Genomic DNA, 14,080 nt, shown 5'->3' on the forward strand with positions numbered 1-14,080 from the left:
TGCTTATTGATGGTTTTTGGGTTTTCGGGCCCAAGGAGGTCCAACACAACCTATAGCTGGTGGATACACCTTTCACAAAAGGGTTTGAGTTTTAGTAGTAAAATATGATGCTTAATAGTACTTTGTCTATTCCCTCTCCGGGTTCTGGAATCTGTCCCATACAATGGTGGAGGAGCCCTTTTATAGTGGCTCCTCCTCTACCGTCTTAAAGGCTCATGATGGCCGACTTAAAGGGTACATTCAATGCGCCGAGCCGTTGGGCGACGTTACAGACTCTGCCAACGGCTCTCTTTGGCTAATAACTAGCGGACCGAGCCCGGCCTTTAATGCCTCAACGGCTCTCCGGACCGAGTCCTCTCCTAGGTCGGGCCTGGGCCGACTCCTCGTCCCCGCCTGGTATTGGGCCGTCCTTCCGGTCTCTGAACTGGGCCTCCCTCTTTGGACCTGGGCCGAGTCCTGGACTCGGCCCATGCATTCTCTCTGGGCCTCTTTTCTTGGGCCGGGGTTCTCACCCCATCAACTAGTCCCTCACTTTTCCATACCCGGTCCACCAACCTGGGTTTGGAAAAGTAGTAACCCTCTCCTGCTTACCGAATCCGTGCCTTGAATGACTCAGGATTGGCCCAGATTATTCGCTATCTCCCGGATCTCGCGGGACCGTTCTGATCTCCTTGGCCTGGCCTGACACCTATAAATGACCTTGGCCGCTCTTTTCTTAACTTACTAATCCCTCATGGGTCGCTCACCATTGAAAGGGAAGCAGATTGATTTTGGGTCGCCCCGGCGCCCTTTGCCTTTGAAACGGACTCGCCCTGAGAGGGAGCCTAAAAGGAAGGCTCCCCATCCGACTTCACAGAGATCACCTGCTGGCGCCGCCTCTATGGCTCTTCCTCCGCCGACTCCTGCTCGTCGCGAAGTCGCTCCGACTTCTCGCCCTTCTCCTCCTCCGGGGTCTGCTCGAGTAACTTCCCCAGGCGGGACCGTTGTTACCGTGCCTGTCCCAGAGCAGTTGACCTTTCGTATGACCTTTTCTATTCCTCTAGATGACCTGGACGGTCCGGTTACCGGGTTAATGAACGAGGAAGACTTCACTCGTTATCAAGAGATGTACCCGGACGATGAAGAGCTGGTTGTGCCGCCGCTCATGCCGGCGTTCTGGGATTCGCTTTGCCCACCCTCTCCTGGGCCATCGGAAGGGTTCTTTGGAAGCGGCTCCTCCTCGCCGAGTGAGTGATCTTTGTGAACTGGGGTCGGCCGGATTCTCTAGAGGGGTAGTTCTGTTAGGGGCACTTGCTTACTCTGTAATAAGCTCCTTGTAACCTGCACCTTCTTTTTATAATAAAATATTTCCGGCCTTCAGTTTTTCTCTTTTTCAGTATATTTAGCGCACTCGTCCGCCTCAATTGTCGAGGAGTCGACCGCGATGTCGAGTCCTCCTTCCGCTTGACACCTGTAAATCTCGCTTCCCCGGGCGGGCCAGGCTTTTTCCAGTTTAGCGTGCGAATCTCACCCTTCCCGAGCTAATTGGATGGGATTAATCTCTGACAGAGATTCACGCTGCCCGTCTAATCCGGCTCAGTTATGTCAGTTATGATTCCCTCCGTGATTTGCGCCTCGGTCGCTGCTCTCTCGAGGCTCTATATAAGGGCTTTCGGTAGCTCTGTGCTTTCTCACCATTTCATTCCTCAAAAAACCTCAAGCTATGAGCTTCAGGGACGGTGATCGTCGTTGGTCCCTCCGTAATAAGGAGCATGCCCGGCAGGAGGAGCTCCGGCGGAAGAGGGCGGCTAGCGGAGGTTACCTGGTAGGCGACTCCGCTTCTGATCCCATCGTGGTGCCTCCTGACATGCTTGATCCGATGGTCGTGGACCCAGAGGAGGACGAGATGGTGCCCATGGTAGAGGATCCGGAGCCAGAGGGGGACCTAAACTGGGAGGCTCCTCCGCTTTTTGGCGTGGCCATGTCGCCGAGTGCTCTGGAGAAGCCTCTGCAGATGGTCGTAGATGGGAAGCCTGTCGTGTATCTGGATGAACTGCCCGAGCCCGAGCCTGAGCCGAGTCCATTGCCTTTCCGCCCTCATCACTATTTGGAGGGTCCGGAGCCGGTGCGTCATGCGGAGGAGGAGGAAGTTAAGCCCTAGGCCTGTCTTTTCTGTGTAATGTCTATAGCCGAGTCCTCGGCTTTGTACCCCTGTCTTTATGGAATAAAATCTCGTTTTTGCTTTTCGGACCCTGGTTTTTGTGTGTTCCTTTGGCCGACTCCTGTTCGTTATGACCGACTCATAAACTTTGTCCGACTAACTCCCGTGGGTGGGGGACTCGGCAAATTTCGTCGGCCGATCTTGCAACCTGAAGCTCGTCCGGGCCTCTTTATTTGGCCGGACCCGGCCAGGTCACTTCTAGAAACTTCTAGCGTGATCTGGATGGGCCCCCATACCTTTTGCCTTGATGGGCCTTTGGTCTGGCAGGCCGGGTCATCGTCACTCAGCCTTGGCCTAGGGTAGACGCGCCGCTTGCAGGCTAGCCCTAGGCCTGAACCGTCGTTCCGCCCATCGAGGCATTAAATGCGGCATCCCTTCGACGTCTTGTCGCCTCCGATTCCTCCACTACGGAGGCGCCGCGTGGCAGCCTCTTGGACTTCTTTCTCCCTTTTAAAAGGCTTTTTCTCCCATTTTCCTTTTTAATTCTCCTACCAAGCTTCTGCTTCTTTCATCGCCCTCCCAGCCTCAGCTTCAATCTGTAAGTAATGTCTTCCTCTTCTCATTCTTCTTCTTCCTCCCGCCGGCCGTCCTTTGACAACCCGGCGGGGACTTCTCCGTCGTCCTCTTCTTCTTCTTCCGTCGTCCGCCGTCTGGAAATGCCGGCGGACTTCCAGGCGGTGTCTTCTTCTTCCTTCTTAGCCCCTTCTTCTTCTGGGGCGGCCACTCCGATGAGCCCAGCCCCGTTAACTACGGTGGCGGCTTTGCCGGGCGGCGTTATACGGCCGCGAGGCAAGTTTGACTCGGTTGTCCGGCCGTCCGGTCTTCCATCGTCGGCCACAGCGGCGGACCTGGATATGGCCCGCTTTCTGCTGGGCCCTTCGGCCATGGTCGTCGCGGCGGAGGGCCGGCCTATCCACGACCCGCCGGAGGGTTTTGTGGGTATCCATTTGCACTCGGTTGCATTCGGCTTCCGAGTGCCCCCACACCCATTTCTTTCGCTTCTCTTCCGGCATTATAACTTGGTCCCGGGCCAGTTAGTGCCTAACTCTCACCGACTCCTGACCAGCTTCATCAATCTCTGCCATTGGTGGAAGTGCGAGCCAGATTTGGACCTATTCCGGTACCTTTTTACCGTGAACAAGGTCGGCTCTCACTCGCCCGGCTTTATCCAAGTCGCCGCCCGTCCGGGACGTCAACTTTTCGAGGGGTTGTCCGACTCGATAAAGGAGTGGAAGCCCCTTTATTTCTTCGTCCGACCTCGCTCCTCTTCCTTCACCTTTCCGACCCTTTGGCCGGCGACTCTTTTCAAGCCCTGCTCTCGGCGCGCCGTCTTTACGGAGGATGCTGTCATGGGCGGCGACTTCTTGAAGGGCTTCGGGCCGTACTCCGTTAAGTACTGGTCTCGAGTCCGGGCCATGGCCAAGCATGGCCTTCTGCCGGAGGGCGCCGCCACCATAGGTAGCGCCTCCTCCCTCTACTGAGAGTCCGAGTTCCAAGCGGCCTGCTGAGCCTACGGAGGGGCCGGCTCCGAAGAGGATCAGGCTGTGCCATGAGGTGGACGAAGACGCCCAAATCTGGATGGGCAACACCTCCGTTCGCAAGTGGTGCAAGGATGTCCTTTTGCCAAAGGATGTGGAGTCGACCCGTGCTCTTGGCGACGGGTTCATCATCGAGGCTTTGCTCCGGCAGTCGTATCGCGTAAGTGTCACTCATTCGGCCTTTCCCTCTGTTTACCCTCATTTCTTTTCTTTTCTGTTCGACTGACGGTTGGGTGTGCAGGACCTCGCCCTCCAGATGGAACTGGGCAATCGGTTCCAGGGCTTTAGGAACGATATGCGGGCCATGACCGCCAAGCAGCGCCAGACGGAGGAATCTCTTCTGGAAGAGCAGGCAAAGCAACTCAAGATGGTGGAGGTGCACAACGCCGAGCTGCTGAGGGTCACCCGTCAATGGGAGGAGGAGAAGGTGGTGGAATAGCCGGGCGACCATTCGGGTGTACGTAGCCCCGGCATTTTTGAGTCCGAATGGCATGACCCGATAGCAATACACTCCGTCCGGAGTTAGGAAGGCGGTTTTCTCCTCGTCTGCCGGGTGCATGAATATCTGATGGTACCCTCTGAAGGCATCCATAAAACTGAGCAACGCTGACCCGGCCGTCTCGTCGACTAGCTGGTCGATTCGGGGCAGAGGGAACGGATCCTTTGGGCACGCCTTGTTAAGATCTGTGTAGTCTACACACATTCGCCACGTCGGGGGCTTGGGCACAAGGACCACGTTAGCCAACCATTCCGGGTACTTGACCTCACGGACGTGTCCGGCTGCTAACAGCGTGCTGACTTCTTTCTTCACAAACTCCCGCCGATCGTTTGCCAAATATCGCTTCTTTTGCACGACCGGCCGGTGCTCCGGGTCTACGGCGAGTCGATGCGATATGACCGATCGATCTACGCCGGGCATATCTTCTGGGCCCCAGGCGAAGACCAGCCGGTGCTCTTGGAGTACTCTCGTGATTTCCCCCTTTAACTTCTCCGAAAGGCCGACTCCGATTCTCACTCGCCTGCTTGGCTGCGCTGGGTCCACTTCAACTTCCTCTAGCTCGACGGCCGGCTCCGGGCGTGGTATCACTGCTTTCTTAGGGGGCCTCTCGGTGATCTCATGGACCTGCATCCCACACTTGCCCATACCTCTACACGCCTGCAGATAACAGTCGCGGGCGACCTTGCGGTCACAACGCACCGTTCCTATTCCGTTCGGCGTGCGGAATTTCAGGCACAAATGTTCGATCGAGATCAGAGCCCCAAGATCTTCCAAACCCGGGCGGCCGAGTATGGCGTTGTGTGAGCAGGCTAGATCGACCACGATGAACTTCATGCTCAACTGTTGCACGTTCGGATAGCTGCCGATTTCTACAGGAAGAGTGATGGATCCTTCCGCCTCCACCGAGTCCCCGGTGAAACCGGCGAGAGGGGTATTCACGGGCCTGAGCTGTTCTCGGGTCAGCCCCATCTTGGTAAAGGTCTCCAGGTACAGTACGTTGACGCTGCTCCCGGTGTCGACCAGGATTCGGCGGACGACCACACCGTTGATGTCCATGGCGATGACCAACGCGTCTCGATGCGGGGTTTCCCCGGCAGGCAGGTCTTTATCGGTGAACACGATGGGCTCCCGACATGTCTTTTTGGAGCTCTCTTCTCGACCATAGACTGTTCCGACGTATAGCTGCCGAGCCCAGGCTTTTCGGGTGTTCGCGGAATCGCCGCCTTCCGGCCCGCCGACTATCATGTTAATGACCGGCTTCTGGCGCCATTGGGCTTCGTCTTCTTCGGAAGCCGGCCGCTTGCCTCGACTGTTTTCCGAGCTGGCGACGGGTTCCTCACCTCCTCGACCGGTCGACCTTCGCTTCCATTGGTTAGGGGGCGGTGTCCCTTGCTGGATGATCCCCTCCATAATCTTCTTTAGATAGTAGCATTCTTCTGTGCTGTGAGTATAAGATTTGTGATAGCGACAATATTTAGAAGTCTTACCCGTATCCTCGTCCGCTGCTCGGTCGTCCATCGGCGGAGGCGGAGGCGGGGCGACCGCCTGTACTTCGCGGACTGGTTGCTCTGGAACCGGCCGATAGGTGCGAACGACGGGTCGGTCATACGGTCGCCTGACCTCGGGTCGCCGAGCGGCATCCGAACGCCTTTCTCTCGTTTCCACCCGCGTCCTTTTTCCGCTGGCGGACCCACCGACCTCACGCTGCCGTTTATGCTTCATGGCCTGCTCTGTGTTGGCCCTCTTATTGGCCATCTGGACAGCCTCCGCGTATGTCGCCGGGCGATTGTCCCTTAGATCTCGATACAGCTGTCCGGATCGCAAAGATTCAATGAAGAAGGTGAGCGCCGTTTGGTCCTCCACCTCTTCTATCGACTGGATCTCCTTCTGCCAGCGAGCAAGATAGGCTTTCAAGGATTCGCCTTCATCCTGATGGATGTCGCCTAAGTGCGTCAGATCCTTCTGTGGCTTGATGTTAGCGGCATAGTGGCTCATGAAGCGGTCTGCCAGTTCTTCAAAGCTGTGGATCGACCCTGGGGGCTGACTTACAAGCCATCTTTGGGCGGGCCCCTTCAGCGTAGGTAAGAAGGCACGGCACATGACCGGATCTCGCACTCCTAGGACTTGCATCTTAGCTTGGTAACTTAATAGATGTTCTCGCGGGTCGCCTGATCCGTCGAATGTGGCTTGCTCCGGGAACTTAAAGTCGCCCGGTATCTTGAAGGCCATGACCTCGTCCGAGAAGGGCAAGGCGGTTAGCAACGTACGCCCCGGGGATTTGGCTTTTCCCTCCATCCGTTCTCTTAGATTTCGTACCTCTTGTACTAGGTTGGCCACTTCGACCCTTTCCCGGGTGCGATTTCCCGTGGATTCCGTGCTTTCGCCGACTTCAGACTCAGCCGGTTGGGCAGGGTTGCGAGGGGGTTGCTCCACGCGGCGAGTCTCAGTCCTGGCCCTTTTGGTTCGGCTCTTTTCTCGTGCAGCTTGTCGGTCGCGGACGACTAATGGGGCACGACTGGGCTCCCTCCGGCCTAATCGCTCTCTTGCCGACCGACGCCCGACGCTGGGTCCTAGCCGAGAATGAACGGATTGCACCGGCTGGCTTTCAGCCCGTCGGCTCAATTGCCGGTTGTCTGGCCTCTGAGGCGGTCGCAGCTCGCGTTGCTGCTGGCGAGTGATGGACTGTTCTCTCACTCCTAGACTTGCTTCCGCACAGGCGCGCCCGATTGCGCGCAACTGCTCCGGGGTGAGCAGCACTTGAGGTGCTTGCGGGTTTCTCTGCGGCGTCGGCGGCGGTGTCGTCTCGTTTTCTTGGCTTCGGGCATTTCTCCTATTCAGCTGGTTTCTCAAGTCGGCCTCCCGTCCGTTGTCTTGACGGCTCGACTGTTCCTCGCTTCCTGCCATATCTGGAGTTTGCCTGATTCAACTATTGTCCCTCGGACTCGCCTCACTCAAGAGGACACGTGACTCTTCGTTTCGATCCCCACAGACGGCGCCAGTGATGGTTTTTGGGTTTTCGGGCCCAAGGAGGTCCAACACAACCTATAGCTGGTGGATACACCTTTCACAAAAGGGTTTGAGTTTTAGTAGTAAAATATGATGCTTAATAGTACTTTGTCTATTCCCTCTCCGGGTTCTGGAATCTGTCCCATACAATGGTGGAGGAGCCCTTTTATAGTGGCTCCTCCTCTACCGTCTTAAAGGCTCATGATGGCCGACTTAAAGGGTACATTCAATGCGCCGAGCCGTTGGGCGACGTTACAGACTCTGCCAACGGCTCTCTTTGGCTAATAACTAGCGGACCGAGCCCGGCCTTTAATGCCTCAACGGCTCTCCGGACCGAGTCCTCTCCTAGGTCGGGCCTGGGCCGACTCCTCGTCCCCGCCTGGTATTGGGCCGTCCTTCCGGTCTCTGAACTGGGCCTCCCTCTTTGGACCTGGGCCGAGTCCTGGACTCGGCCCATGCATTCTCTCTGGGCCTCTTTTCTTGGGCCGGGGTTCTCACCCCATCACTTATCATACCCCACCATTCTATCATCCTTTGCAACACAAACATGAAACACCATATTCTTCGAGGTTCGGTTTGCAAAGAATTTAAAGTCAAACAATGTCCTAATATTATATGAAAGATGCATGATCTAACACTATTTTTCATAATCGTCAAAAATTTACACATTCGTTCTCTTCCTATAACGCATAGAAAGCTAAATGTCAATGATCATTACATTATTCAGAACAATGAGTTAACAGGGGCATGTGCTTGTCAAAATCTAGGAATATGGTACTCCTATAGGTTGCATTCCTATTTTTTGAAATATTTCGACTTTATAAATTCAACATAGTACCATACCGAATATTTATTTTAAATAAATTATCATCAAATGAATAAGTATTGTAATTTTATTTAATTTATAAAACTCGTGATTTGTACGTACAAGAATTATTCTCCGCCAACTCAATCATTCTTTTCAGGACTAAATTATCAATCTTTTGTGTACATTGAAAGTGGTATAATGTAAAATCTAATATATAACATGACATATCAAATTATAAGCGTAGTTAACAATAAATTTTGATAAAAACCTTAACAAGTTGGTTGAATAATTGGCCTATTAATCACAAAATTTCAAAATTATCATCCTATAAAGTTTTTTATTGATTTTTTATATTGAGTCATTCCACGATAAACAATCTAAATTAATTTACTCCTGTTTGTTAAAAGTCATACGAAACACATTACAAACTTTTCGGTACATCGAAGTTAACGATAAATTTACTTAGATAGACACTAAATTGAGGCAAAGGCCCATTTGAAACCCAGATTTATTATGGTTAAATTAGGAAAATATAAGTGGAAAAAAAAAAAAAGAATAATATAAAAGGAGAAGGGAAATTGATGCAGAGGGGCCCACGAGAACCCAATTTGAAGAATACACTTTCCAACCAACTGGAGCTACCTTAAGTCTGAATTAAGAGTAACCATACAACCTCAGAAATAATCTAAAGGGTGGGCCCCATATTTGCCAAACCAACACAATTGGTTAAGTGGTAATGAATGAATACCTTTTGTGGGAGAATCCAAACGCGCCACTAAAAATATTCTCAATCGCTTCGCGGGGCCAATTTTTCCTTAATTTTCTCAATAACAATTAATAATGAAAAAAACAAGGAAGAGAAGCTTAGTACAACAACGGGAAAATAAAAAGAAAAAGGGAAAAATCATTAAAATTAAAATACTATTTCTTAATACTAATTCAAACACTTTTAGTGACGATTAAAAAAATAATAATAAAGTATAGTTAACGCCAAGCGGATGCGACGGCGAGTGTTCGTCCCATCCAGCCGAAGCCGATACCCCCGGCTTGTTCAGTTATGGTGAATCCTGGGTTGCCACGTGTCCCCGAGTTGAGCTTGGACCGGAGCGAGTCGGGTATCTGTTGGCTCATCGGCATCGCGGTGAACCCGGCCATGCTGAGCCGGGCCCGCCACTTGCCCAACACTTCGCATCTTTCAACACGGTCCCTCCCCTCGCAAGCAACCGAGTTACCCATTTTGCGACCCAGTCCCTCCTCGATTCCGACTCGGAAAATATTCTCCCTCGAAACGGTCGCGTCGAGCGAGTCAAACAGCGCGCCGTAGTACCCGCACGCCTCGTTCACGCGCGCCACGAACGGCGCGGTGTTCCCGTTCAGCTCCTGCTCCACCACCGTAACAACCGTCGGCGACAGCGCCTTCACGCGGCGGAGCAGCTCGTCCCTCCGGTTCTCCGTCGTCACGCTTTCGTCCGGGAGTTTGTACAAATTGAAAGCGAAATTCACGACCAGAGCCTCGTCGGAATCGACGGAGAGGCGCTCGCGGCTCAGCTCGATGTTCGAGCACGGCAAAATGTTGATACTCAAGCACACTCCAGCGGTCTGCGCCTGTTTCTGCAGCTCCACCTCCACGGCTCTCAATTGCTGATCGCCGCCGGGGACGTCGGCGAACGTCGTGATCTTCAACACCGTAGGGTTTTCAGCTTTTCTCGCGGCGAGCGCGTAGAGCAAATGCAAGTACTGTCCGCCTTCGCCGATGTCGAAATCAATGACGTGGAGCTTACAGAATCTCTGCTCCGAAACGGCGTCGAGGATGGCTAGATTCGCCGCCATGAACCCTAGCTTAAAGCACGGCGAAGCTTCGTACAGTTTCTGGGTGGAGAACTCGTGTTCCTTGGTGTGCAGTTCCGATAGTGGGGGAGGATATTCCACGGGGCTCACGCGCGATCGTAAAGCGGAAGTCATGTAAGCTGTCAGTCGCTGTTCGGCGGTGCCTTTCACGTTGGCCACCTGGGCGAGGCGCGTGAGAATCTCCGACGCTACCTCGTTTTTGCCTTCGGCTATCGCCGTCGCCGCCTCTGATATTGCCTGCTTCGGGCATGTTATCGCCGGACACTCCATGGATGACGCACACGATGACGTCGACGATGTTGGAGACGGCGAAATTTGCGGTTTGTTGTTCTGGTTCTGGTATTCAGTCGGGCCTTGGGTTTGGGTTTGGGTTGGGGTCTGGGCTGGGCTAATCAGACTCTGTATCGTCTCCGACCACTCGCTGTTCGTTACGGCGGAGACTGTATCGCCTTCCTCCTCCTCATCGATATCATCCAACAGCTGTTTCTCGAGCTCCTGAAGCCGATTCATCATCTTCTTCTCCGTTTCGAGCCCGGCCCTGTTTTGGACTGAATTTGGAAAGGAAAACCCGGAAGCATAATTCGGGTTACCGGACCCAGACGGTAAAACTGAAACACCGTTAATGTTAACGCTCCCCGCAGGCATGGAGAGTTGAGGCCGGAATTGTTGAAGAATCGGGACGCCGTACCTCGCGTTCATCGCCGGAGAATTTGAATTCGAAGAAATCGAGGACAGCGCCGACAAATCCACCGGCGAGAGAGGAGAAATCGGAGAACTGTGCTGATAAGTTCGAGGCTTAACGTTCCGAAGATAAAGCCCTAGCGCCCCTTGCCGCTGTTGCTGGAGGAATTGCAGTTGCTGCTGCTGCTGTTGAAACTCCACCAGCGACCTTTTCCCGATCAAATCGGACCTCCGATGTGCGATCTGAGAAGCCGGGTCGGACACAATTCCGGGGAGCTGAGACCCATAAGGAACTTGCACTCCCCCCTGCATAAGATTCCCGATATTATTCCCCACGGGGACAGATCTTCCGTTGGAGATCCCGTCGGGACCGCCGTAAAATTCCTGAACGCTGCCGGGAAACCCAGACGACATTTTTGTCTCCGGCGAATAATCTCCCAATCGTTTGTAGCCACTACAGAAGAAGGTGTGGGATTTCAACAAAATTCTGCATTACACACACGAAAAAAGGCAGTTTTTTTTTTTTTTTTTTTTTTTAGAGAGAGAAGGTGGAGAAAAGTGTAGAGAGAGAAAGAAAAAAAGGAATGAAGGCAGCTTCGTTTTAAGCTATTGGATTGATTCTTGTCATCATTATAAGTTGGTCGTTTGGAGAGAGAGCGCGTTACGGTTACCGCATTCTTAAAATATAACTCCGCATTCCGCATAACTTTTCGTTTAAATTTTAAATATATTTTTGCGTTTACAACAAACATATATTTAGATTTATGTTCTAATTCATGAATCTCAACAATATTTTTTTTTTCATTTTTTTTTTAATCAGAAGAGAGGAATAAGCTTCAAAAGAGGAATTAAATATGCAGAAGGGCTAGTTTATGAAAAGAATATTGAAATAAGCATTTTCTCGGTAAATACGTGTTGAAAAATTTTCAATCTATTGAAGATTTCGAGAATATTGAAATAAAAACTGAGTAGGGGTATCAATTATCTTATTCTAATAACATAAATGAGGTGAATGTCCTATTTCATCATTTCTTTATTACAATTTACAAACATTAATAAGGGTGAGTATTGAAAATTAAGTAATATTACTACCTTTTATATACTGTATTACTGTTTTCTAGTCACTTTCAATGGTGTTTGATGGATCCGTTTGCTCTAAACTAACTACATTATCTAACAACTTTTCAAATTTCAACTTCTGTGAAGATAAAAAAAATTATTAAATAACACATCATACCATTAATTTAAGGAGTTTTAAGAGATTTTCTTTTTTAAATGGAAGAGAAACCTCATAAGAATTATCATGAATGTTGCACGACCACTCTACAAGATAACGAAATGATCATCATCAAGATCCAATGAAGTGGCATCGAAGGGCTATCAAACTATTGCAAGTCTCAATGGTATTTTAGTGAGATCTCTTCTAACATATTAGTTGCCCTATTTCTGTCCCTTAAAAACTACGTAAGTTGAATATCCTCACATCTTTGCCATCTCTTTATTGAAAATATTAATAAGGACAAGTAATGCGTATTAGAGAGTATACTCAATTTAATTCACTTGATCACCATTCTCAAGTCACTTTCAACTATGAGACCCAGTGGAACCTTTCGGTCTAAGCTAGTTGTAATCCTCTAATAACATTCTAAATTCAATTTCAGCCATAATTCATGATTCAATAATATTAAAGATAAAATAAGTCACATAACATAATTCAATGAGATTTTCTAAAAACATTTTTGTTGGGGGTTCAAAAATGGAGGATAATCCTCGAATGGGGTGTGTAATGTATACCATTTGTTCCAATTTTATTTTTTCAAAAGTATGAGTGAGTAGAAGATCTTACCAATTCACCATTTATTTAACTCACATAATTACCACCTTGAAGTCAGTCTCAACATCGGTAGAAGAAAACCCTCACCCTCAACTAACCACAATCATTTACTAAGACTCAAAATTTCAATTTCAATCACAATGTAAAATTCAATAATAAAGATAACTAAATAAATAAATAACAATAACTAAATAAATAAATAACACAACATAACACTAACCCAGTGAGTCTTAATATTAAAAAATATAGAATTACAATGAAATTAATATTAAAGTTTAAAATATTAGTGATACCTAATAGTTTTTGGTAATTTAAAGAAAAAATAGGGATGAGGCTTATAATTTCAACTGGCTATGAGAGCACCGGTTTCGCATGCATTTAAAAATCGGAGAGTCTGATTTTTTATTTTGTTTGCGTGCGTTGTTGAATTTGAAAAGCCTTGGTTATAGCCTACCCAGCTGTTTGATTATTAGCCGTTGGATCTTTTTCGTTATGATCATTTTTCCTCGACTTTACGAAGGATCTACGGCTGGATACTGAGGAACATGTACTGCCTTTTCAGATACCCCGCCGCTGTTGTTTAGTGGTTGGCCGACTACACCTCCCACGCGTCGTCACGGTTCGTGGAATTCTGAAATTTGGTGGGAAATTAATAATAATAATAATAATAATAATAATTATTATTATTATTATTATTATTATTATTATTATTATCCGACATTGCCAGATGGAGACTCGAGTTTTTTGGAAAAATTTTACACTTGCAAGATACGAAAATGGGTGTTAGGCTTCATGCGTGTCCCAAACCGTCTTTCAATCTTGTGACTTCGTGAAATTAGATTTTATATATATATATATATATATATATATATATATATATATATATATATATATATATATACGCGCATTGTAACTATTAATTTCCTTAAATTAAACTGTTATATGAATTTCTAACAATTATTTGAGATGCAGATTCAGTCATTATCAAATTAATAAAGTTGGTCTTTCACAAGGCAAAACAACCACATCCCCAAAAAAATCAAATCTCTCACCCAGATAATAACTGATTAACTTAAATTCAGTTACGATTCATCATCGAATCACTAAAAGTGTCATTTATTATTCGGGAAAAAGGCACTTTTTTCCCCCTGAGTTATATGCCTATAACATTTTTCCCCCTAAATTATTGAAGTGGTTGTTTTTCCCCCTGAAATGTTAAATGGACATATTTACCCTTAAACTAAATATTTAATTTATTTTTTTTTCTCCAACAAATTATGATCATAATTTGGTTCAAACCAAACAAATACTATAGCAACCAAACCGAAATATTCCAATTACAATTTAGAATCGAAATTCGATATTTAGAGTTTAGTAAAATCGTGAACCGGAACGGACGGTTCATGTTCCGAACTGAAAAAATAAAATACATTTATTGTTGAATTTAGACTATTTTAAAATAAAAAATAACATTTTAAAATAAAGACGGTTCAAAATCGCGAATCGGATCCGGAATCGCCGGTTCACGGTTCAAGATTCAATTTTTTTGATACATAATTTTAATAAATTGAAATTTAAATATTGGGTTCTAGATCTGAATTATAACCAGGAAACTATTAATTCGATTGATTTAGTATCCGGTTCAATTCAAACTGAACTGTGGTCA

General features: G+C 48.5%; 1 protein-coding gene across 1 annotated transcript; it reads right to left on the minus strand.

Moving 5' to 3' along the window:
- Positions 1-8,768: 8,768 nt before the first annotated feature.
- On the minus strand, positions 8,769-11,187 carry LOC109146473 (scarecrow-like protein 8). The gene has a single exon (XM_019294120.1). The coding sequence runs from the start codon at positions 10,992-10,994 to the stop codon at positions 9,036-9,038; it is 1,959 nt and encodes a 652-aa protein (XP_019149665.1). The 5' UTR covers positions 10,995-11,187; the 3' UTR covers positions 8,769-9,035.
- Between the last annotated feature and the right edge of the window lie 2,893 nt (positions 11,188-14,080).

Source organism: Ipomoea nil, unplaced genomic scaffold (genome assembly GCF_001879475.1).
Source record: "Ipomoea nil cultivar Tokyo-kokei standard unplaced genomic scaffold, Asagao_1.1 scaffold1932, whole genome shotgun sequence".
Lineage (NCBI taxonomy): Eukaryota > Viridiplantae > Streptophyta > Magnoliopsida > Solanales > Convolvulaceae > Ipomoea > Ipomoea nil.

Coding starts and splice junctions, on each gene's coding strand:
- LOC109146473 (XM_019294120.1), bottom strand. CDS start 10,994: ATGTCGTCTGGGTTTCCCGGCAGCGTTCAGGAATTTTACGGCGGTCCC.